This window comes from Ascaphus truei, chromosome 4 (assembly GCF_040206685.1).
Source record: "Ascaphus truei isolate aAscTru1 chromosome 4, aAscTru1.hap1, whole genome shotgun sequence".
Lineage (NCBI taxonomy): Eukaryota > Metazoa > Chordata > Amphibia > Anura > Ascaphidae > Ascaphus > Ascaphus truei.
In genome coordinates this window covers 121,792,459-121,812,112 of record NC_134486.1, presented here as the reverse complement: position 1 = coordinate 121,812,112, position 19,654 = coordinate 121,792,459, and the positions used below count along the sequence as shown (strand labels likewise).

Below are 19,654 nucleotides of genomic sequence, written 5' to 3'. Positions count from 1 at the left end.
CTGAGCCACGCCTTCTCCTACAAAAATACATTTATACATCCTGTTGGCCATCTTCTCCATGCTCCCTGTGCAACCTGCTGGCTACTTATAACTTTTAGTCATTGTAAGTTGTTGTATGCACTTTATGAATGTAGTACTGTGTTACTTATATATTTTTTATTTTTAATACAATCTATTTCATAGCGATCCCTACTGCGCGGTTTGCTTTCTTGCTCTTTCTGTTTGTTGAGACCTCCTTCGGGGGATCTCTTTAGGAGGCTTTTGGAGTACTCCTGCAAAATGAGTAGCAAGGGGATAAAGTTGTCTACATTTGAATTTGACCGTGGGAGAGCACGAGCGCGGTCTTCACACCTTCCTTCTGAAAATCAATAATGAAAAGGAATGCTACAGTAATTGTTTATATTTTGCTCGGGGATTAGTCGTGTGACATGTTGAGAAAGCGGATCGTAAAGTTCTGCAAAGCTTACAAATTAGATAGCTCTGTTCTGTGCCATCACCAATTAATATTACCGCAGATGTATTTCAGAAGTGATAGGAATTTATCTAGAGGATTTATTTGTTGTGTTCAGCTAGAAGTAACGCTATCTTGTAAGCAGGGCATTTCCGTTTTCTCTGGATTTTTCACTACAAATAATTGTGAGAGGTCGCAGTAAGTAACAGGAGACTGGGAGTTGACATCTTCTATTGTTGACCAATTAGTATTATATTTCTGTGTTGGATGGTACAAGATGAGATTGTACGTTCTATACGTAGAGTTTAAATTTTGGCATTGTTGTTCCTATTGCATTCGTACAGTTCCGCTTACTCTGGAAAATCTCATGGAAAGATAAACCACGTCTTTTAGAGCACTAGGTTTGGAATTACATTCACTGAGCACAGTTCAGTATTTAGCACTGTATTGTCGTTCTGCTGCCACTGGTCTGATCTGTACTGCATACATTCTTTAAATCATTCCCTAATTAAACGGACCGTATGAAAAAAATTTGATGCACTGTAGTTTTAGCTTTTTGGGATAAAATATTTAGCTATATTTGTATTTATAATTTAGCAACTGTGTCAAACGCCGAAGGAATGGGCAGTTTCAGTCTCAGCAGAAGTTTCTTGTGACAATGGGCACTTTTATCTGCCTCTGCCCTTACAAATTATACTCAACATATTGTGCCTCTAAATTTGGCTTTACCATATGCAGACTTGCATTCACGAACAGGGCTATACAATAAATATTTATGAAATCATGATACTGTATATGTGCAATCACCATTCACCTTTTTTAGTTTTATTTTGGTTTGCTTCTGCCTTAACAATAAAAAAAAATGCTACCTCTGCAATCCTAACTCAATGCCCTAAAGATTCTTCTTAATATGCTACAATAGTGGTTGGTGCGTGGCAAGCTTTTTCCTAAGCAAAAATGGATGACCAATTGATATGTATCCAGCAGTGTCTGTCAGCAAAATAGAAATGTGTTGTGACAGTGACGAACAGGAGATGGCAGTCCAAACAAATAGGGCAAAATCTTTTTTCTTTTTCTTTGCTTGATACAACAGTAACATGAGCTTGTGCACAGTAGCATGCAATGGACAGCACATTAGGCCAGGGGTGTTCAACTCCAGTCCTCAAGCCCCCCCCCCCCAACAGGTCAGGTTTTCAGGATATCCCAGTTTCAGCACAGGTGGCTCGAATCAGTAGCATAAAAGGAAAGACCAGGGGAGCGAAAATACCTAGGAAAAAATATATAAAAGTACCATAGTGCAGTTATGTTAAAACAAAACACAGTAGTGGTAATACTCTTAAATTAGCAAATGAGACACACTAGATAATGTCAGAAATGTCCAACAATAGATATCCAGATGGCAAAAATTGGCAAAAAATAGGAGGTAGTGTACAGTAGATATCAGAAGAGAAACACAGAGCCCAGATAAAATACCAAAGCGATTTATCCAACACTGGTAAAAATGAAGGCTTACAAGATTCCAAATGGGTCACAGCATGGGTATAAGGGTATAGGTGGTAGCCGAGTCGCGTTCTCGGGATCCCGTCACACCGCCGCTGTGTCCACTGGTCCCCGTCCTGCACCTCTGCTCGGAGCCGATACGTCACTTCCGGTTCCTCCACCGATCGACGTTGACGTCACAGGACCTCCCGGCAGATTCTCTCCCTCCAGATAACACACTGAGGGTCACGCTCTACACATTTCGCCGTTTCAGTGACGGCTTCGTCAGGAGTAGCATTAACCCATACAAGGAAACTAGAGATATCCTCTAAATTACCAATGACCTTTCCTCCTATAGGTCAATGGATGATGACGTCTATATTGATGGGAAGACGGCTAAATAACCCCTCCCTGTCATAGAATTAGCATAATACAAATTTTATACATTTCATTAAAAATAAACTTTATACATTTTATTTAAAAATAGAACATCGCACTTGATCCTCCTTTACAACATAAGGAAAAGACCACTACTAAAATCAAATTATTAAAATTATAGAAGTATTAAATAAATTAAATAATACAAATCTATATTCAACATAAACACATAAATCGCTAAATAGTTCCCTGATCTCATGAATAGAGTTTAAGAAAGATGGCGATTGATGAATCTCGAAAATGTAAGAGAAAATACAGAGTTAGTAAATGACTTGATCACAATGAACAATATATATAAACCATTTAGGTACTGTATCTTATCCGTATTTTTATTTAAACTTTTACACTGACTATTTATACCTTATATACGGTCCTTTACATATCCCATCTAATAAAGGACTCAGTATATCCAGTTCTAAAAGTTTAAAGAAAAGCACTTAATTCAAAGTCTACATTTAAACCCAATGGTGCAAGAGATTTAAGCGAGAAAATCCTAAAACTTTCTCTCTTTTTTAAGGCAATACTTCTATCTCCACCTCTCCAGTGTGGTTACACCTGTTCTAATACCTCAAGTTTACGGTATTAGAACAGGTGTTACCACACTGGAGAGGGGGAGATAGAAGTATTGCCTTAAAAAAGAGAGAAAGTTTTTGGATTTTCTCGCTTAAATCTCCTGTGCATAATACCAGGTACATATTTGTAACCGTGACAAGAAGACAAATCAAACCGTACCACACACTACATGGGTAAGAGGTCTCAAGGATCGCTATCCATTTTTGGCTCAAAATTAGGATTGAGACGGTCATATTTAGTCTAGTTGTGTCTGCCATGAGCGCCTGAATCTATTGATGTGACTCGTGTGTCTAAGTTTTACAGAAGGGAAGTTATGAGTGCGGGTTTATCCTGAAATAGGTTTAAACGTCATTTTTGTGGTGTTTTTTGTACTCTTTCATAACAATCTCACACCCGACAGGGGTGGGCTTATGTTGTTTCCACTGGGAAAAAGAATATTTAAATCTTAGTAATGTACTAGGAATTCAGATTTCAAGAGAGATGTGTTTGGACTAAACACATGATATCTCATCTTCCTGTGCCAGTGCCCTCTCTACTGTATAGGGATTTCTATTTAATGTTTTACACACATTCCCAGCTCAAACTCCTACACCCACCACATCATGAATATATATTTATGTCAAAAAAGAGTGCTACTGAGCGTGGCAAATGTATACAACAAAAGACATGGGTGCCAATGCTACATCCAATTGACAAAACATATATGGTAATAAGTATAAAGTTTAAATACTTCAATAATAATAATTACTTGGTTATTTAGTTAAACCCTTTGGCCAAAGTGTCTTAAGCCTGCATACCAACATCAAGGTATAACCAAATTAATGCAGGTCCTACACTACAGTGTGAACCCTTCCCTTTACCTCTGTATGAGGGGAAAGAACCATAGTAGATCCTGTTCTTGCAGCAAAGTGAAAAGACCTCCCAAGTTAAAAAGGTGAGGAGGAGTGTTTTATCCTGTTGTTTTGAGAATCTGTTCTGCATTTATTGTATGTTCTTGTAATCCTTGAGAGAGAGAGCGAGAGAGAGAGATATTTAATGTGATATTTAATGTGATATTGCACTCTCTGGAGAAAGTATTTACAATTTCAGACACATTTTGCTACAACAGATTTCTGTGCATAGTTTTTCTATAATAAACAGGGACCTAGCACATATTAATATTACATCTTCTATTTGCATTTCTCATGTGGTGGAATCGTATAGATATGATTGCAATTGAGTAAGGGGTTAATATTAACTCATTGCAGGTTCCTTGCGCAGGCGAAAGGTGAGTTGACTAGAGTAGCCATGTGTATTAACCCTGGTTGCATATCTAAGTCACGTGCTCACTTGTGTGCTGTTCTTGACAGGTAGTATATGGGAACGGATTTAGGGGAGATATTACTAATTTGAGGGATCTTTGCGCAGGTCACATGCTCACAGGTGTGCCATACGTGACAGTCATGTAATAAGAAAACTTCTGCAGTTACTGAATAAAGCAACTTAATAATTAAAGCATTTAATAGCGACTCATTCAGATTGCTATAGTCCAGTAATGGAATAAAATGAAGATAGAGATGGTATTTGCTTTTAAGTTTGGTATAACAGTAAAAGTGAAATCCTGAGGTTTAGTAGTATTTAAGCAACTTTGGTACACTATCATTAGCAATCAATAATGAAATGCAAAATTTTCTATTTGTAAATTATATGTATTTATACATTGAGTTCTTTATCTGCACATTTTACATCTTTCGAGTTGAAAATACATTAGTCAATCCTCGTATACAGTACAAAATGTGGCATTTTACATTCATTTTTCTGCACAGTTTTGTGTCATCGTGTGAGAGGAAATGTTAATAATCTGTCTCAGTTCTAACTGTTCCGTTTATGATGAGACAGTTAATCTTATTGTTTTCAGAACACTAGGAAAATAGAGAGGAAAAAATGGGGAGAACGCAATGAAGAACTATGGAAGAGAAGTGATAAAAATATACTGTATTGCACGCTAAAATATAACAGTGGTAATAAAGTGACGGGTTTCCGAAAAGGAAACAATATGAATGACAGTTGTGCATACAATCTAACAGTCTACCTGTCCCTGCAGCTCAGGCAAGTCTCTCACCCAGAGAGAAAAGATAGTCCAGTGGAAAAAGTTACCCTCTAGCACAGGGAAAACAAAAGATGGCACCTACCCACTTCAATTTAAGAACTCATACAACAAAAAAAGGGTGCAAAAAGAAAAAAACACAATAAATCATAATTCATTAAAACTTTTATTAAAATGACTAAATAACACTTACATAATAAAATAGGATCATGTAGATCCAATCATCCGCACATGAAAAAAGCCACGAGGATAGGGTCCCACAAGTCCACAGCACACAGATACAAGTTGGAGTATAATCCGGTTCCCACTGCTATCTGTTAAAGCTGTGGATATGCAAACAAAAAACCGGGCGCTTACCTTAAGATATTAGTACAGGGTGGAGGGTACAATATAATACTTAATCCAAACCATTACATGTAGTCTTTCGCAGTGGAATCCGTGGCTTGCAGTGAGTTCCTCTGCTTGACCCCAGAAAGGGGTATCCACACCCTCAGAATATATGGGAACGAAGAAAAGGGGGAGCAAAGGATTAGAAGAGAATACACCTATAGTAACAGTGCTGAGATGACCTAATAAAATACAGATCAGTTTACTAAATAAAGGTGTGGTGATGAATTAACAATTATTTGTAGTCAAATACTCACACGGCCCTGTGTGAGCACATATGTACAGTATAAGGGTATCTTGCATCTGAAACTTCTTCTTATCCCAAGTGGTTGGTAAAATTCGGATGGGAATGGAGGGAGAGGTTAAAATGGTGACAACCATATACTACTTACACGGCCATGTGTAAGCCCAATCCCTTGAGAGGTTACTATGGTGTGCCTCTGGTAAACCCGTCCGCGGTGATTCCAGTGGCACCGTGTGTTCAGCTGCAGGCAGGCAGGATGTTGAATGGGGGTTCCCCTTCCCTCACACGTTCTAATCCTCCTTCCCTCCCCGGTTCAGCAGACGGGGATGGGTGGGGTGAGATGATAGCAGGGGGTCAGTGGTAGTCTTTTGATAGATAAAAGTTTATTACACATAAAAGGAAAAATACACTTACATAATGATGTTTAAAACCCCGTCGCACTCTCGTTGTCGTGGTAGCAGGTCGCCTCCCAGCTGCGCTGTCTTCCGCGTCCGGGTTCAGAACCGTTCATATCTCTGGATGCTGAACCGGGGAGGGAAGGAGGATTAGAACGTGTGAGGGAAGGGGAACCCCCATTCAACATCCTGCCTGCCAGCAGCTGAACACACGGTGCCACTGGAATCACCGCGGACGGGTTTACCAGAGGCACACGATAGTAACCTCTCAAGGGATTGGGCTTACACATGGCCGTGTAAGTAGTATATGGTTGTCACCATTTTAACCTCTCCCTCCATTCCCATCCGAATTTTACCAACCACTTGGGATAAGAAGAAGTTTCAGATGCAAGATATCCTTATACATATGTGCTCACACAGGGCCGTGTGAGTATTTGACTACAAATAATTGTTAATTCATCACCACACCTTTATTTAGTAAACGGATCTGTATTTTATTAGGTCATCTCAGCACTGTTACTATAGGTGTATTCTCTTCTAATCCTTTGCTCCCCCTTTTCTTCGTTCCCATAAAAGCTGTGGATATGGCTGGAGTCCGCGTCCTCGTGGGAGCAAGGGGATGATGGTAGCTTCCGAGCGTCCATCGTCACGGCTCCTCGCAGCTACGTGATGACTTCACATCTACGCGTTTCGCGTCATTTGACGCTTCATCAGGGGGTTGATCTTACTGATCCCATAGCCGGTTTAAATAGCGAAATGGATCATTCCCCCAGCCAATAGGGATCTCAGATTAATACAGAAAAGCCTTCCAATTAGTGTGTAGCAATAGGTTAGTAAATCATGCAAACACACATGCTATAACGGTTATAAAACCACAAAAATACCTTACTCACAATTAGTAAAGGTAAACAACCACTAATAATACAAAAAGGACACACACATGGGCATACATCTTAAAGCACATGAATGCATGACATATACACATACATAAGCACACACATATACAACATATACACAGTATACAACATATACACAGATAACCATGAAAATAAACTTGAAATGGAAAACCCACATAGGGTTACGAACTAGAAAACAAACTGAGAGCAATATTTTTATACTAAATTAGCATGATATAATAAACCATAATAATAGGCTGGTGGTGACCTACATACATACATAAATATATGAATAAAAGTACACTTTGAACATCATTGTATATATTTTTAGTATATTATCTATATACACACGTTGGATAAGTGGCCTCTCTTATTTAAGGAATGGGGCAATTTCAATTAGCTCATTCAGTCCCCCTTTTTTGTTGTATACGTTCCTGTCTAACCCCGCAGATTAGGGGAGAATAGGAGCAGCAGAGGGATAATCACCTATCTTGGAAATAACGGGAACACTTTTGGGACAGCACGCACTTTGTTCTTTAATGCAATTTAAGAACTCAAGAAGATTTCTTTAGAGAAGCATGTAATCTGGAATCAGCCTCTGGAAAAGCCCTCCTTCTAGGATTGGGTATAGGCGTGGCTATATTCCTCTGGGGTCACCTTCTCCATGTCTCTCCCTTGTTCAGGTATATTCTGTGGCTTGTGTAGTGTGTTTAAGAGACAGGGAGCAGAAAAACAGCGCACATAGGGTCATACAGTTAATCCTTTATAGAGAGGAGTAAGGTATGCACTGTCCACTCAACGCGTTTCACTCTCTTGACGAAGCGAGAGCGAAACGTGTTGAGTGGACAGTTGCGCAAAAGTGGAAGCAGACAGAGCTGCGATGGAGACCAGTACCGCGAGATGAGCACAGGATCATGTGACGCAGAAGGCAATTATACTCTAATTACGCTTTTACATTGTAAGTGCACTGTGCATATTTTACTCCTTTCTTTTAGTGATTAAACTGTATCACATTGTGCTTTATCCCCCTGTTCCCTATCGCTTAAACCTAGACCACACTATGTTTTGTTTTTCTTCTTTTGTTTTCCCTGCGCTATAGGGTATTTTTTTCGAGTGGAAGATAACTATAGTGGAAAGATAAAACGTACAGTTATTCTAAAGCATGGGTGCGCAAAGTGGGGCGTAAAATTTTCTGGTGGGGGGGAGGGCGCGGCTGTTATAGAGGCCCCCAGCTTCCCCAGGGATCGCACGAGGCCTCTGTAACTTTTACTTACCTTGCCTTACAGCGACGCGTCTCCATGGCAAACCGGCGTGTAATAGCTTCTGTCATTAGACAGCAAAATGGTACTGAAGCCTTATGTGGAAAGAAAAAAAACTAAAATATAACGAAGGGGTGAGTAGGGAGATTTGATTGGAGATTGTCAATTTTGGAACAAGGGAAGTAGGGAGATTTGTGATTATTCGTAGCATCCAGTGGGAAACAGATGGTCAGTAGCTTTTACTCCACAGCCTGTTTATATCAATCTGAGAGCGATACCTACCTTTACGTCTAATGTCTCCCTCTGTACGTCATTGGCCTGTTATTAAACTCCGTAAGAAACAAATTAAGAATAAATCAAATCCTCTGGGATTATAATTCAAATGGATACAAGAAGATGGAGATCAAGGAAGGTTTGCCGTCTTTAAGAAAAGTAGGGAGAGCTTAGAAGATGTTTGTCATTTTTTGCTCGAGACCACTGTAACTAATATACAAATAAGTAACCTAAAACTTTGTTATTTTTCAGGTCATCCAAATCCCACCCTGGACCAGTTGTCCACATTAGTGATAATCCGATGGATGAAGGCAAGGTATGTTGCTAAAGAAAACAATGTAATGTCATGTTTATGTTTAGTTTTGGTTTGGCCTAATATTACGTAGCTGATGTGCCACAGATGTTACTTGTATAATGTTTCTCTTAAACAAATAATGTTTACTTTAAACCAACGTATGTTGATTTGAACACACTGTAGAGCAGTGGTTTCCAACCTTTTACAGGCATACCCCACTTTAAGGACACTCACTTTAAGTACACTCGTGAGTAAGTACATATCGCCCAATAGGCAAATGGCAGCTCACGCATGCGCCTGTCAGCATGTCCTGACCAGCAATACTGGCTTCCTACCTGTACCGAAGCTGTGCGCAAGCGGGGAGACTATAGAGCCTGTTACAAATGCTTTATTTACATCAGTTATGCACGTATATGACGATTGCAGTACAGTACATGCATCAATAAGTGAAAAAATGTAGTGCTTCACTTTAAGTACATTTTCGCTTTACATACATGCTCCGGTCCCATTGAGTACGTTAATGCGGGGTACAGCAGCGGCAGCTCTTATTCGAGCAAATGCCGCTGGCTGGGAAGCGGGTAGCCGCGGCGCGTGGCGGCGCACTGTGACGTCACGGTCACAAGCGCGCCCGGCTTCCCCGTCTTCCCCGGCTTCCCCAGGCTTCCCCGACACCCCTGGAGTTCAAATCTAGGTAAGCGGGGGTGCGGGGAAGCAGAGGGGCAGAGTAGAAGCCGGGTTCGGGGTGTCTTTGGGGGGGTAATTGCGCGCGATGTGGAGGGGGGGTGCGTGGGGGAAACGCGGCGGCGCGCGTTTCTGACTGGCGGCAGCTGGGGTAGATCCCGGCATGCCGCCGGCATTTACTTTAATAAAGTATGTCGCTACTGTATGCCTGTATTTGGTTAAGTAACCCCAAGTGAAATTCTGAGGAACCCCCAACCATCTCAAATAGCAACTCTATGATCAGATGCATTGTACATTCTTCTGTATTTGATACAATTTTCAATTGACAAGAAAATTACAGGGAACCCTTTAGAGATACCCGGGGAACCCAACGGTTGCTAGGAACCTGGTTGAAAAACACAGCTGTAGAGATTCAGGTGCATTAGAAAAGTGTCTAGAGCTCATAATCGCATCAGTGTCACATTTTTTCCCCTATCCATTCAAAGGTATCTCAATCAGTTCCAAATAAACACTTCTTACCTTAACAAATAGTTAAGGAAGTAATTCAGTTCTGCAGAAACTGGCTTTGTGCAGCCCTATAATAGTTAGGGACATACTCTATTAAATAGAGATTTCTCATGTTACTGTTGATTATTTATTTTCAAATGTGCAAGAAATTCTCAACCATTTTTTTTTTTTTTTTTAAAATAATAAATTTATTTCATAAAGAGATTTTCTCCCAATGGGACTCAAAGTGCTTCTCAATTACAGTATAGTGCACAGTAAGCAGCATTGAACATAGGAAATTTACAGATATAGTCCCTACCCAGATGAGCTTACAATCTTTTTTTTGGTGCCTTAAGCGCAGGGAGATACAATGACATACATAAGGTCACAAGGAGCTGACATCAGGTTTGAACCACGTCCCCCTGATTCAAACCCAGTGTCATTGTTTTCAGAGCCAGTGTCTTTACTCACTGAGCCGCTGCTTATACTTGTGCAAACCTTTTCATTTGCCTCTGTTTTTATCAAATGTGTTTAATTAACCAATAAATAAATGGTGCACTTTCTCATAAGTAAAGGAAGGAAGAAGTAAGGCACTACGGAATTTTCTACTGCAAATTTATTGCCAGTAAATCCGACGTGACGTTTCGGCCTCACATGGCCTTTCTCAAGAGTATATGGCATAAACTTTAAAGTCCAAAACAGCCCTTTATATAAACCCATCACCAGGTGTCCCTCGTTGATGAGTTAGCTCGTCATAATCCAGCGTCGTCCAGTTCCTTATTATCATCCCTCCCATGGCAGCGTCATCCGGGCTCTGTCCTCGGGCTCCGTCCTCCTCTCGGCATTTCCCTGGCCCCATGACTTCAAAGAGATGACATCAACACCAGCAATGTCGAACCTTTAGAAGACATTGTCAATTGGTGTGTATGGTACCCTAATGTTCAACGTTCTGTCAAACGCCAATTGTCAATATCTTCTATAGGTTCGACTTTGCTGCTGTTGATGTCATCTCTTTGAAGTCATGGGGTCTGTATTTATGGATGTTTAACTCAAAACAAATACTTTTATTATAGGACTAACCATTACTTTGTTTCTATCACTATAATTGTCTTGGGTGATACATTTAGCATGCTATTTAAGTTTGGGGCATGAAATAGTTGATCTCAAGTTCACTTTAATACCATCAAGCTGAACACTGCAAAAGAGGACTACTTAATTTGATTAGACATTTATTGTGAAAATATACACGATATGAATAACACGATCCTGCCTTACAGCCACAGAATGGGTTACTAGGCAACCGATGTAAACAAAGAGGGATTGGTTTGCCCGGCAATGACGCCTAGCGTGATGACATCACCAACATGCCCCTTCAGTAATCTGGATACAGTGGGAAGCCCAGCACGCACAGGAACCGCGATGATGTCACGCTCTCGCGAGAGCATCGGTGGGAGACGCAATGCCTCCAGGGAAATGTCCGAGAGGAGGACGGAGCCCGAGGACAGAGCCCGGATGACGCTGCCACGGGAGGGATGATCATGAGGAACTGGACGACGCTGGATTATGACGAGCTAACTCATCAACAAGGAACACCTGGCGATGGGTTTATATAAAGGCCTTTTTTGGACTTTAAAGTTTATGCCATATACTCTTGAGAAAGGCCATGTGAGGCCGAGACGTCACGTCGGATTTATTGGCAATAAATTTGCAGTAGAACATTCCGCAGTGCCTTGCTTCTTCCTTCTTTTAGTTACTATTGGATTACCAAAAAATGAATCCTGAACCAGGAGCATTTGTATTTATATTTCATTCTTCTCTTATTGAGCACTCTCTCCTAAAACCACAATGAATCAATGGCAGTATATTTTAATTAATACAAATTATTTTGTAATCCTGGTGAGCTGAGACATGGGAGAGGTTTAGTTTCCTCTTTGTACTCTCCTTTGTCTGATGTCCCTGTATATGAATTGTATTAATGTCAATTGTATGTGCAACAAGAGCTTGCACTGGTAAAGACCAGTCTTTCCCACTCCCATTAGCTCCATTCTGTATCCTTTTCATCCTATATGTTTATCTTGTATTTGGTTCTTTTATAGCTTTTAATTATTATTTTTTTTTACATTGTGAAGCGCTTGTAGAAAAGTGCAGTATAAACAGGGCCGGGGCAAGGGTATTCGGCACACTCGGTGAACTTTTGAATGTTATTATAGCCCCATCCACTCTCAGCCCCCCTCCTCATCCTCTCTCGTCTCACCCCCCTCCTCCTCTCTCATCTCACCCCGCCCTCCTCCTCTCTTCCCTCACTCCCCACTCCACCTCTCTCTCACCCCCTCCCACTCCTCCTGTCTCTCACCCCTCCCACTCCTACTGTCTCAATCCACCTCCCACTTCTCAATCACCCCCTCCTCCTCAATCACCCCCCTCCTCCCTTTCACCCCCCTCGTCATCTTTCCTCTCTCACCCCCTCCTCGTTCTTCCTCTCTCACCCCCTCCTCGTCCTTCCTTTCTCACCCCCGCCTCGTCCTTCCTGTCTCACCCCCTCCTCATCCTTCCTCTCTCATCCTCCTTCTCCACTTTCTCCCTCATCCCCTCCTCTTCCGCCCTCACACTCACCCCCCACATCTTCTTCGTCCTCTCACCCCCTCCTTCTCTTCCACTCACCCCTCCTTCTCTTCCTCCTCTCACCCCCTCCTCGTCCTTCCTCTCTCACCCCCTCCTCATCCTTCCTCTCTCACCCTCCTTTTCCACTTTCTCCCTCACCCCCTCCTCATCCTTCCTCTCTCACCCTCCTTCTCCACTTTCTCCCTCACCCCCTCCTCTTCCGCTCTCACACTCACCACCCACATCTTCATCGTCCTCTCACCCCCTCCTTCTCTTCCACTCACCCCTTTTTCTCTTCTTCCTCTCACCCCCTCCTTCTCTTCCTCTCACCCCATCATCTTCCTCTTCTTTTCTCAACCCCCTTCTCCTCTCAGCCCATCCTCCTCCTCCTCTTCCCACCCCCTCCTCTTCTCACCTACCTTGCTTCGGTGGTCTGAGGTGGAGATGGCAGGAGCAGGGCAACAGAGGATGGAGGCGGTGGGAGAAGAGGACGGAGCAGAGCAGTAGAGCAGGACGATGACTGGCGGCAGTGGGAGAAGAAGACTGACGACCGTGGGAGCTGAGCAGGATGGCCAGGGAGCAGCGGCGCTAAAGCAGCGGCAGACACCGGAAGACTTCCGGTCAGACCGCTGGGGCACACTCCTCCCCGGCCGTCGTCCTCTGCCACCCTGCTCCACTCCCGCGATCCTCCATCGTCCTCTCATGTCGCTGTCCTCTGCCACCGCTCGCCATCCTCTGCTGCCGCCCTGTGCTTTCCGCAGCCGCCCTAAGCGATCGCGTTAATCGCCTAGTGGTTGCACTGGCCCTGAAAATAAATAAAGGTATTATAATCTTAAACTTTACAGTGCCAAGCGTCCAGCTGCACCAACCGGACCTTCAGCACCTACTGTACGCGTCTTGTGATTTGTCCTGGATTGATCACGTGACGCGATCAGACTCCTATGGAAGAAACAGGTGGAATGATCTCCACTTCCGTTTTGATCGGGATATCCACTCCGTCAGCATTAATCCCGATCACCCCCTTAAAAAAGGCAGGTGCCCATGATGTACCTGATATATCATAAGAGCCCCATGTGTGCCAGGTTCGTCACTAGGGCACTGCAAAGGTTAATTCAGGCTTTGAAAGAGGGAGGCTGGATTAAGTTTAGTGGAAACACTTGATTGATAAGCACGCTGCATTCAGAGGCCCAGATGAAAAGAAACTATAAACAGTCAAATGATTCCGTGACACATCATTTGCATTTCTTTTAAGAAGGCTAGTTCTGTACATGAAGCTGTGTCCAAAATATTTTTCCCCCCATAAATTAAGGTGTTTTTTTTTCATAAACGAAGTTTTTCTGTGAAAATGCCTCAATTGCACTATTGGCATTAAATGCAAAACCTCCTAAGAGAGATTGCACCTATACGTGGACAAAAGTTCACAATCCACATTGAGGACATTGTTAATGTCTGTCAGAGAGAAGTTGCCTGTTTTAGCCTTCTTTGTATATTTGAACATTCAATACGGTAGTTGAGCTGATAATACCAAAAAAAACAACTCCTCGTAGTAATATATTATTAAGGTAATTATTGGTGTTCCTTCACTTATTTTATTACCCTATAACAGGTGTGCTCAACTCCTGTCCTCAAGCCCCATAACAGGTCAAGTTTTCAGGATATCCCAGATTCAGCACAGGTGGCTCATTCAGAGGCTCAGTCGAATTAATTTTCAATGCGAAGGTAAAGTTTCAGCAGCCTTTGGGTCAAATACACCTTGACAGTCAAAATATTTAGCGGACAGCAAGGTTGCTACCACCTTATCTTGAATCGAACAGGATATGTTCTGTACAGGATCATGGGGGAATCAAGAGGTCTGCACAGGAAACAATTCTGGACACTGAAGGTAGAAGAGAAAACAAAGGTTCTTACAGTCTAGTCAATGACAGGGTTATGCAACCTAAGCCACGGCAAACCAAGAATGACAGGGACATTGGGAGCCGAGATGACATCCAAAGAAATGTACTGTTGATGATCACGAGAGCACAATGTCTGATCACAAGAGGCCAGGAAGAGTGGAATCATTTGCATCGTAATGGCTCTCCATTAAAATCTTGACCCATCGATTGACTCCACCGGTGCAGCTTGAATCTAATTTAATAGCTGAATTTGGTATTCCTGTACATCAATGAAATTTCCCGATGCGCCTGAATCAGTTAAGTAATCTATTTGTCAAGTAGTACAGACCAGGACGATGTAACATCGTGAATAACGTAAAAAGCGAAAAGGTAGCAACTTTCTCAAAGGAAGGTTGACCGGGTATATTCACCAGTACATACTCATAGAAAATGTCCAGATTTACCGCAGCACAGACAAAGCGATCCTGACCTGCATCATCGTCTCTCGTCCGGTGTCAAGGGACCCCAGATAGATCCAATCTGGTTCAGAAGTGTGGCCAGCTGGAGAATTTTGCAGAGTAACTTCAGGGTGTGTAGCTGAGCGCAGGGGGATGTTTTTGTCTCTGCGTTCCCCTAGTCTGAGGTTGATATGGCGCACAAGGTCCTCTATTGCGGAACAAGTCTCGGGATGGGCGACACGAACCAGTTCGCCTTAGAGATCATCTCTTAGTCCGTGCCTGAAAATCATAGCTTGTGTAATCTATCTCAGCCATCAGAGACTTGAACTTGAATACAGGCATACCCCGCATTAACGTACGCATGTATGTAAAGCGAAAAATGTACTTAAAGTGAAGCACTACCTTTTTCCCACTTATCGATGCATGTACTGTACTGCAATCGTCATATACGTGCATAACTGATGTAAATAACACATGTGTAACAGGCTCTATTGTCTCCCTGCTTGCGCACAGCTTCGGTACAGGTAAGGAGCCAGTATTGCTGTTCAAGACGTGCTGACAGGCACATGCGTGAGCTGCCGTTTGCCTATTGAGCGATATGTACTTACTCGCGAGTGTACTTAAAGTGAGTGTCCTTAAACCAGGGTATGCCTGTATATAAGTCAACAAATCATTTGAGCCTTGTCGCAGTTCCAGAAGAGCATATTCTGCTTTCTGGCTTGAAAGTCTGTGGTCGAAAGCTTTGTTAAACTCGGCCTTAAAGTCAGAATAATTTCCCAAAAGTGGACTGTTTTGAGCAAGTAGTGGTGCAGCACACATAAGGGCATCCCCGGCAGGTTACTGAGTACGCACACAATCTAAACTTGATAAAGGGCTGCCTGGGAGGAAGCAGTCCCTGTATGAGGTCCTGACACATGTTAGCTCAGACAGGGATTAATTCCTTTCATTGGACATTCTTATGTTTTATGCCTTGTGAGAATCAAAATAAAGCAGCAATCCCACCTATGATTGATTTTGTTTCGATTTTACCTGAACCCAGGAAGTCACTTAGACCTGATTTTCTAGTACTCTGACATGCAGGGACCCCTTGGTGTCCAATATATTTGTAGTTATTTTGAGACGCACACAAAACTACAAATATGGCCGCCGGGTCTCCAATAGAATGACGGAGGTAGATAACGTTGTGACTTTCTGTTGGCTGCCGCAGCAAGCTGGGACCAGGCGGCCATTTTCTGCCCAGGCGACAGAAACTCTGTTTGGGCGAGAACCTGTGCGTCCTCTGATGGGGGGCCACAGAGCAACTGTGATGGCCCCCTGGTTCAAGTAAGATTTAAAAAATAAAGAGCAGAAGGTTCTTCTTAACATGGTCGTGTGACATACAGAAGGGATATCTGCAGCATTGAGACACTTGGATTCAAAATAAGGACGAACATGTTCTGTGTTTGCAAAGATGTGTACGTGGGCGTCGCTCCAGTTTGCTTTCGAAAGCTGCTTGACTCTGGTGATATTATCAGTCTTCAAATCTTCTAAGACTCATTAACTACCAGCAAACAAATATATCATTTTACATGGACTAACTGCATCATGCATTCTCTGCTCCTACGAGATTCACTAATTATTGTTGCTGATATTTGTTGCAAATACTGTATGTAAAGTAAAAATTGTAGGCGTTTGAGAAAAGTATTGCATTCACATCTATGCTTTCAGCGCCTGTTTTTCTTCAACCTCTTGGAAAGAAGTTATAATCGGTGATTTATTATTTTATTTTTTTCCTTTTTGGTAAGCAACGACTATTTTATGTATGTACTAAATTATTAAGATCTCTTCAGCAGATTCTCGATTTTGGACTTCTAACTAAGAATAAAAGCCAGCACATTACACCTAATCAATATATAGTACAAACCACAGGACTTAATCAAGCGTGCTATTGCAGAAGTCTATAGTTATTTGCACGTGCGAGTTTCGGCTCAATTGTCTCACTGTCCTCGGCGACAACAGTTGCAGATTTCAAAGATAATGAGCAGCATTCCCGGCGGGTCGTTTTTATTTTATTTAGTTTTTGTAAATAACTGAATTGGGGAGAGTTTCCAGAAGCTAATTTGTGGTTCCCCAAGGTCCAGACCGACTGGCCCTGGAGGTATTTGTAGCTTGTGTAGCTTTAAAACTACAAATGTGGCGCAGGACTTCCAAGTATGTCAGCCGAGGATACCACTTGGAAGCGAGCATGTCGTCTCCCAATAACGTTGTGGCTTTCCTATTCGCCAAATAAATTGGGTCCTGACCCTGGCAGCCATATTGTTTCTCCGGTTTGCCTGGTGTACCCGCCCTGGTTGAAGTAAAATATAAAAAGAAAATGATAGCCGTATTGCTGTTTTGAATAGGCAAAAAGCAGATAAACATTGTAGGCCTTTCCAGCAAGGTCATGAAAGACTGTTTTGTCTAATAATTGGGTCTTTTTTATAATTGTTTCTATATATATATATATATATAGAGAGAGAGAGAGAGAGAGAGAGAGAGAGAACTAACTACACCGTAGCTTTAGCCCTTGCTAACTGGATGGCCAGCCAGCTAAGCTAGTTCCCAAGCCAAAACATGCCCTGGCATATGCCACAGTGTAACACAGTCTCTGCATACAACAATAAAGTGTTTTTGCTTATTTTTCAGTCCTTTGGAGCAGACGTCGCCTCTTCAGCACAGTCTCTCTTCCTTTCTTCCTAGGGGAACTCAGCCCCACGTTGAGCCCAGAGAAACTCCTCTGTAGGTCCTCTGTTCCAGCTTCCACAGCTGTGGAGCACTTTCTATCTCCCCCTTCTCTGGGGAAAACAGTCTCTCAGCATGCAGCTTTCAGTCTGTCGTCTTTTAAACCACTTCCTTGTTCACTCTGACCAGGACGATTTACTCCATTAGTTAGCAGCTGCTGCTGGCTTCTCTTTGAGGAACTAACTCTCTGTGGACTGGAAAGCATACTTATTGCACTGTTCCAGCCCCTAGAGGACAGTGATGGTATCACTATGTATGTATGTATGTATGTATATATATATTTTTTTATATATATATATATATATAGTTTGAGCTAGCACATTTCCAATTACAGCTATTTCTAACGCGATCCGCTTCTAATGCGATCTGATTCTTTGGATCCCAAGCACAGCGTTGTAAAGGGGTTGAGCTGTAAATATATTTCTGCTTTCTTCTTTAATTCAAAGACCAGTACTATCTATATTTGGATTGTTTCTCTTAAAAACGTGCCTTTTTAAACCATTTACATCTTGTGAAACTTCCATGTGACTGTGTTCTGTTATTATTACATTTATGATCTAATACAAATTCCTGTAGTAAGATTGGGGATCAGATATTATAGTAGAATATTATAGTATGACCGTGTATTTAACTAATGATCAGTTACTGTCCTATGCTGCCGATGTAATATATAACTCGGTACACAATAGAGCAGTGGTAGGCAAACCGTGGCTCACGGTGAAATTTGGAACGGCCCACCCAGATGTCGCACTCGACTTCTGCATCCACCGTCAGGGCCCCATTTGCATTTTGCCACGGGACCGGAGGAAAATTGAGTGAGAGGGGAGGAATTGAGTGATGGTGGGGGGGGGGGATTGAGTGAGCCCTGGCTAGAAATTTTTGCCCATTTCTTGGCACGCCTGAAATAAAGGTTGATCACCTCTGTAATAGAGCAATACCACCACAATGTAAAAAGGTATTAACGGGCAATACTACGTAGGATGCCGAAAACTAAACAACTTCTAAATGTAATTGTCTTTGAGTCGCCCGAAAATGTTACTTATTTGTATTCTTTAAAGAAGCGGTGCATTGACAATTTACCTGCAGATTCTAGGAGAAGGTTATTATCACAAACACAATAAGCTGAATGTCATTAAAAACCTCCATGGAATTTGGTTACCATGGAAACGTTAAAAAGCTAACAAAATGTATTTAAATTTGCTTATCTGATTTTTGTGTTTCGAGTGCCAATTACTCTATTAAATATGCCACTTCAAACTCACTTTGGTTTTAAGTGTGACTGCTTGTTTAAAGCAAATTTGGAGAAAACTTAGCTCATAGGCCCAGACGCACTAAGCTAAGGCTATTTAACCTAATGCTTAAATAGCAAAATTAACGTTAGGTTAATCATAACTAATCCAGCTAATCCACTAACGCAAACAACGTTTACCCAGTTCTCCTTAAATAAAGTGTGGCTGCCTTCTGCCAGTTACTGCTAAAGATATGTAAAAGAGATGTTGCCCCGAATATCGCATGTCCACTAAAGGCCGGTGAGTGAAAGCGAGCAAGGGAGTGACCGACCTATACTGTATATATCCCCCCAAACACACGTTTAGTTAACACTTGAAGAGAAAACACCTGTGCTCCAAAAAATAGAAACCCTGAGATACCTGGGAGATATGTAATAGTATATGTAAATGACTCGTAGCATATTTCCCTAGTATCTCAGGTAAGACCTGAATTAACATCAGGTTATTTGAAGCGAAAGCAATTTAGTGCTAAATTAACCTAATGTTAACCCTATTTACAGGTAATGAGTTAAACGGCGGTCGTTGTTTTTGCATATCATTAGCGGATTTGCGTTAAACTCAGGGAAAATAACGTCTGTTAATAATTTAGGTAGAAAGGCAAGCCGAGTATGAGCTCCAGGAAACCACTGCATAGAGCCTCTGATACAGCTAAACCCCGTTATAACGCGGGTCTCGGGGTCCACCCCGAGACCACCGCGTTACTAACGGGGTCGCGGGAAAAAAAATGGC

The 19,654-nt window shown here is 42.1% G+C and overlaps 1 protein-coding gene across 5 annotated transcripts in view; it reads left to right on the top strand.

Annotated features, from left to right (window-relative positions):
• The window catches only part of STXBP5 (syntaxin binding protein 5), a 485,695-nt gene that overhangs the window by 284,038 nt on the left and 182,003 nt on the right, over positions 1 to 19,654 (top strand). For all 5 annotated transcript variants that reach the window (XM_075596531.1, XM_075596528.1, XM_075596530.1 and 2 more), the window contains exon 6: positions 8,734 to 8,797. In XM_075596531.1, the coding sequence (XP_075452646.1) occupies positions 8,734 to 8,797 (64 nt within the window). The remainder of the gene's footprint in view (positions 1 to 8,733; positions 8,798 to 19,654) is intronic.